At 32.6% G+C, this 6,498-nt stretch overlaps 1 protein-coding gene across 1 annotated transcript; it reads left to right on the forward strand.

The window, feature by feature from the left end:
• LOC107644314 (NADH dehydrogenase [ubiquinone] 1 beta subcomplex subunit 10-B) lies at nucleotides 429–3,161 on the forward strand. The gene is made up of 3 exons (XM_016348153.2): nucleotides 429–895; nucleotides 1,887–1,945; nucleotides 2,876–3,161. The coding sequence occupies exons 1-2, from the start codon at nucleotides 607–609 to the stop codon at nucleotides 1,916–1,918; spliced, it is 321 nt and encodes a 106-aa protein (XP_016203639.1). The 5' UTR covers nucleotides 429–606; the 3' UTR covers nucleotides 1,919–1,945; nucleotides 2,876–3,161.

Here is a 6,498-nt window from a genome sequence, read left to right on the forward strand (position 1 = left end):
AGAATTTTCGTAACAGTTACTACATCACTTTCAAGTAGACTGAATTTAGTCTATCAAACTTTCAGCAATTGACAATTAAGGTTTAAAAATTTTTTAGGGATAAAATTGAGGTATAAAATTTTAATTGCTGTGTTAGATAATTGTTAGAGACTCTAGTATAACTCCCTAACATGAGTTAAATTGAATAAATTAAAATTTTAATGATTAAATTAAAGCCCGAATTAAATTTTAGAGATCAATTTAATCTTTAACTCAAGTAGAATATAACAAAAAATACCTAATAGTAATCTTAGCAGCAAGGCAAATTATTCGGTAATTTAATTAGAGACATAATTTTTTTTGGTATCTTTTAAACTGATAAATACTAATTCGTCACGAATTTAAACTAATGAATTGTTAAACTCTAACAATTATTTAATGGGACGAAATAGTTTTTTTAATTTCTTTCCAGGAAACAAAATGGGCCTTTAGACGCAGAGGCGAAGAATCTGAGCCCAACAAAATGAAAAGCTAGAAGGAAAAGAAGAAACCCCAGTACCGACGACGAAGACAAGAAGTGAAGCAGCATCAGTGAGAACAGAGGAAGCAAGCAGAAAGGAAAGAAGAATGGGAAGAAAGAAGGGGTACGTGGAGTTCGATGAGTCGCCGCCGGACGACTTCGACCCGGAGAATCCGTACAAGGATCCGGTGGCTTTCTTGGAGATGAGGGAGCACATTGTCAGAGAGAAGTGGATCCAGATCGAGAAGGCTAAGATCATCAGGGAGAAGCTGCGATGGTGCTACCGCATCGAAGGCGTTAACCACCTTCAGAAATGCCGCCACCTCGTTCAGCAGTACCTTGATTCCACCCGCGGCATTGGTTGGGGCAAGGACGGTCGCCACCCTTCTCTCCACGGTACCCTTTCCCTTCCCCCTTCTACCTTTCTCTTTGTTTAGGTCATTGATTATAGGGTCCTGAATTCAAAATTACGTTAAGACTTGCTCGTTATTAGTGATTTCTCATTATCAATATGCACGGGGTTTTGCCAATTATTGAATGCGATGAACGTAATTTCTGCCGAGGTATCCGGGTTGTTCGTTTGCCAAAGGGTGTATTGGGGGTTTGGGGTCTTGGAATTCGTGCAAGAGAAACTTGCTTTGAGGAATTGGATATTTGACATTCATGGAAGTTAATTTGGGCTTCTCTTGTTTAATACACAAGGGGTTTTGTGAATTGTTAAGTGGTGCGTGTGTAATATATGCCTAGTTGTGCCTTTTTGTTGCTCATTTTTGAGCTTGTGTCTCTTGATTATTTCATTTCTCATGCTTGTTTGATTTTTATATTCGAATTCGGTCCTCTTTTTATTGTTGTTTGTAAAGGTTTCATTTTCATGATGGAGGAAAGATGGGATAGTAAGTGACTGGATTAATTCCAATATTTCTTTGGTTAATGGATAACCAATCCAATTTTATCTGATTCTGCTTATCTGCTGAAATAAATTTGGAAAAGAAAAGGCACTTAACACATTTTTTTCATGGTCAATGGAATAGAGTTATCAAGTAGTGTGTATGCGATTTATCTCAAGTTGTGATTGTTTGTAGCTGATAGATGAAATGGTATGTTTTGGGTATTTTGTATCCCATATTTGATGGATGGTACATAGTATTATATTCTGATAAATATGGAAATGGAAAAGAAATGAATACGCGTATTTTCTTTTTCTTATTTTCGACTAACATAATGTAGAAGAATCAAATTAAAACTCACCCTATAATGTTATAGCTGGAAAGATCTGGAACAATATGCTTTGTGGTTAATCCTTTCAGTTACAATTAATTGTCTTCTACTCTGCCCTATGGTGCTTTTTGTGATGATTCCTTTTGCTTTGTTTTATTTTCTGAACTAGGTCCAAAACCTGAGGCTGTTGAGTCTGAATGACTAGACTGTCCTGTGGATAAATAAAAGGTAATTTCAAACTTCATTTCTGTTTCTCTTATTTACTTGTCTATATATGTAAAAATATTATTAGGCAAATCGTAGAGAAGGAAATAATTGTATCAATGACGGAAAATGCCAATGCTGAGTAGAAATCCCTTTATGTTGTTACTAGTCAGTTATGTTTCCGACTTTTAAAGAATTTGATTTGCTTATTTGAAGTTTGGGATGCTCAATAACAACTTGTGATTGAGCACATCCCAAACTTTGGTTGAGAGAGTAACTACACATCATTTACGATTTGACGTGCACAAGAATATAAAGATCAACTTTCATGAGGGGCTATGGTTTGATCGTTGTCACCAAAGACCTCTCAATTTAGATTCTCTAATTTCTAAAATTTATTTAAGAGAAAATTGATGCAGGTGACTGGTGTGACAGTAGTAAGGTGGATTACTGTTGAGTTAAGTTGTGAGAAATTATATATTTATAGCTTAAAATGAATTGGTGTTGATAGTAAGGAAAACATTATATTGAGCATCCACTAAGTTTGGATTTTTGCCCCACTGCAACTTCATAACTTGATAATGACAAATAATTGGTGTTATTTGGTATATTTGGTGGGGAACGTTTGATTGCTTTAATTTGATGGGTTTTTTAATTAGAAGCACACGTTGTTTTGTTCTTTTGACATATTTTTCAATGTGGTTGAGAAGCCAGAAAGTTGAAACTTCTGCATAATGAAGCCTCTTTGACCAAATAAAGAATCTTATAAACATAGTTCTTTTGGAATTTGTTGCCTTAATTGTATTTATTTCAAAAGGCACTAGTAATATTTGCATGTCCTTTAACTATAGGTTATGAACTCAAATATCATTGTGATCTCATTTCCAAAGAATCTATCATTTTTAACATGATTTTGCGGATGTGAACAAAAATTGATTTTTGGTTCTTTTGCAGGGAGATTGATTACCAAACTGATCATATTGCTGAAATCAAATACAAGGAGAAGTGCCTATGTTGGAGTTCTTGTGTTCTTTTTTCCTTACTCATAATTCCTGTGAACTACAACTCTATTTTGGCCTGGCCTGGCCTATTTTCCCTTGGCTTTAGTAGGCTCTTTGCTTCTTAGCATGCAAAAATGTAAACAAATTTGGTACATCAGATTATAAAATAAATTTCTCTAGTTTCTTCTTGTGTGATCTCAGGGTGCATTAATAATAATACGATTTCTATGTGTTCTATGGTATGGTCCATTACTAATACTCAACAAAGACTTCAATGTGACTTTTTACTCCTTAATTTTTCCCTTGAGTTGTTCCATGCGTATATACATGAATCATGATATTGAACACCATGACATTTTGAATTCTTCAATGATGCTAATGGTGGTGCTGTTGCATGTGAATCCAAAATGTAGAGGAAACTGTTTCTAAGAGGTATATACCAATTATGCACTTTGAATTGAAATCAATGAAAGACTGAATTAAGCCGTTACTCTGAAATTTTGTTATCGACTATTGAGCCAAGTAGAGGAAATAACACTAAAGAAAGATAAAAAAATTTTAGATTCGAAGGAGGTTAAGTTAATGTGAGCCTCGTTCAAGATTACCATTGTATACATATCATAAATAACATTAGAAACGATTGTGAAGGAACTTCTCTTAAATCTGTTCTCACATTGATCATTAAAACTAAATATTACTTTGTTTGTTTCTAATAATTTCAATGGAAACAGCACGAAGATTGACAGTCAAAAAAAGAAAGAAAAAAAGATTAACAGTATCAATGCTGTAAAGAATATAAATAAATTCAACAATACAGCAGCAGCAAATGTTTATTTTCCTCTTGAAATAATACAAGGTTGAGTGAGTGAAGAAGCTAAACAATAAGATGATCATGTCTCTTTCTGAAAGATCTCTTCTCTTGGGTAAGCTGAATGATGTTCTCTTTTCCCTTAATTGGCATAACTCGAAAACCTGAAAACATGCATGATCAAGAAGAAAGTAAGTAGGGCTTGTTTGATATCAAGAATGGAAGAGACAAACTGTGAAACATGCTGCTTTGAAAAAATTCTACGAAAGAAAACATGATCTGCAACTGCAAAGGAAAAAAGGTAACAAAAGAAAAGAAGTGAAAATTGGAGCTCCCTTCAATCCAATGGATGAGCTAAGCAGGCGGATTGAGTTGCTCTCATGTCATGCATCTGGCGAAACTTAACACCTTAAAATAAGAACGTTAAGGGTAGCCGAATGCATGAGATGACAGCTCTTTGCCTCTCCTTGGCCCTTCGTATTGGATTGAAAGGAGCTCCTTCTTCTTAACCGCATTCACTACTAGACGTTTGCTCCTCCTTCTTGATCTTTGAATAGTGAAGCATATCTATATATATATATATATGAAGAGCAAAATGGTCATTCCTTGCTTCTTAAACAATAAACAAATACTCCTATGGATAAAAGGTTCTACTTGTGTGCTGTTACTTGGATTCTCGACATTGGTGCACGCTTCACACTGTTCACTTTTTGCAGCAGAAACTTTGTTCCTTCACGATGCAACAAAAATAACAATACGAGTAAAGTAACAATTAGATCCTTGATCTTTCAAGATGTTGATCTTAGACTAATTAGTCCTTAAAACAAAAAAAGAGTATCAATTAGGTTATCTAAAATAGCAAACGGTGGACATGTGTGTCATTTTAATGAATAATGCGAAACAAAACCAAATTGTGCATATTATTTACAATGGTGCATGTCTCATTATTGTCGTAGAAAAATCATGTAGTTTTGGCCAGTGAAACATTTATTATTTTTTGAGTTTTCATATACACTTTATCAACTGTTATCTATTTATTACAAATTCTATCAAAATAAGTGAAATTTCGTTCCAAAATTGTTATTTACATAACTATCTTTCATAGATAGAGAGTGAGAGTAATTAACAATACATATAAGTATCACCATTAAGTTTTATTTGATGAATTGATAGAAGGATATCGTGTGTCTATCGTTTGCTATCTTAGAAGACCAAATTGATTTTTTTTTTCAGTAATACTAAGGAGACAAAAAAAAAATAGTCAGAACTTGACTTATTTAATATTTATTAATTGCTACAACCATTAATGAAGGCTAAATAAGATAAATTCTAACTGTTTTTGGCTAATATTTGTTGGTTATCAAATATTTCTGTTTTTTTAGAGACTAATTAATCCAAAATCAAAATTTTTAAGGACTTAATTATTATTTTACTCCAATAATATTTTACAAGGTAGTCTATCAGCATAATGGAAGACAAATCCAAAAAAATTTAACAATAAAATCAAAATATATATAACATAAAATAAAATAACATGGTAGAATCAAATTTAATAACACAAAGGAGATAATTATACATAATTTTTATATACTATTTAGAATATTTTTAAATTTTAGCAGGACACTTATCCCTACAATTCTATAAATGTATCTGTCCCTGTGTAATCCTGACTCCTTGCATTGACCAAACCTAAAAGAACTAAGGAGCCGATAGGGAGCCTCATACTCAAACACAAGCACTCATTTGAAAACGTAATTTTAAATAATTTAAACTTAGAAACACTTCATGCATACTATAATATTACTATTAGATTACTTTAATATATTTACTTATTTAGTATATTGTTGTTTTTATTTTATCACCATCACTCTTAGAAGTTAGAATTAAGGCCCATTGAAGAAAAGTATAGGTAACAAACAAGAATTTTAAACAATGTGTAAACAATGTGAATTAATAAGATTAAAAGAATAAATTTAATTAGTAACATTAAATTAGAGTGTAGTGTATTTTCATTTGATTGGTGGTTGTTCATGTTGTTTAAAATTTTCATTGTTCCCTAACATTCCCCTTAAATATATTTATGACACTTAGAATAGGTGAGTATGCATTTATCCTAAATACGCTTTTAAAATTATAAAGGAAAAAAAGTTGCACCCTGTTTGTTCTAGTGATAAATAATTAAAATAAATAATGTTTGGGAGATTGCACTGAATTTTGTCAAGTGTTGAAAAAACTTGAGAGAATCCATTTCCCCATTAGATGCCATCTCACACCATTAAAAATATTGATGATGGCTAATTGATGGCTAAACATCACAAATTCTGTTAGCCCGTAGCACTCCTCATTATTTATATATATATATTAATTCCAAAAACCTAGAGATTGAGCAAGTACCCAAAGGATTCCCACGAGATGGCTGATCCAAAAAGATAAAGAGAGTTGAACAAAACTTTTTCTTTTGCCTCTTTGAACTTGGCAATACAAAATGACAAGCAAACAGTTAAGCAAACATGCTATACCATTTCTCTATTTGACATATATTTATAACTTTGCTTAAATTTGATAGATGAAGGACAAAATCAGCTTCATGCATTCGAACAAGAAAACTTCAATGTCCAAAATTAGTTGTACCTGTTGGACAAGAAAACTCGTTTTGATATAATCCTAAAGTCATGCCTCTTGTGACATGACGATATGTAGTTGAGTTCCAATGAATAGGCTCAGCAGCCTTTGAATTCTTGTATTTGTCCATCACCATTAATATCGGA

Source organism: Arachis ipaensis, chromosome B05 (genome assembly GCF_000816755.2).
Source record: "Arachis ipaensis cultivar K30076 chromosome B05, Araip1.1, whole genome shotgun sequence".
NCBI classification, from domain to species: domain Eukaryota; kingdom Viridiplantae; phylum Streptophyta; class Magnoliopsida; order Fabales; family Fabaceae; genus Arachis; species Arachis ipaensis.

Bases quoted from the DNA above. Each gene is read 5' to 3' on its own strand.
- LOC107644314 (XM_016348153.2), top strand. From the start codon at position 607: ATGGGAAGAAAGAAGGGGTACGTGGAGTTCGATGAGTCGCCGCCGGAC. The intron at 896-1,886 runs GTACCCTTTCCC...TTTCTGAACTAG, and splicing joins TCGCCACCCTTCTCTCCACG to GTCCAAAACCTGAGGCTGTT.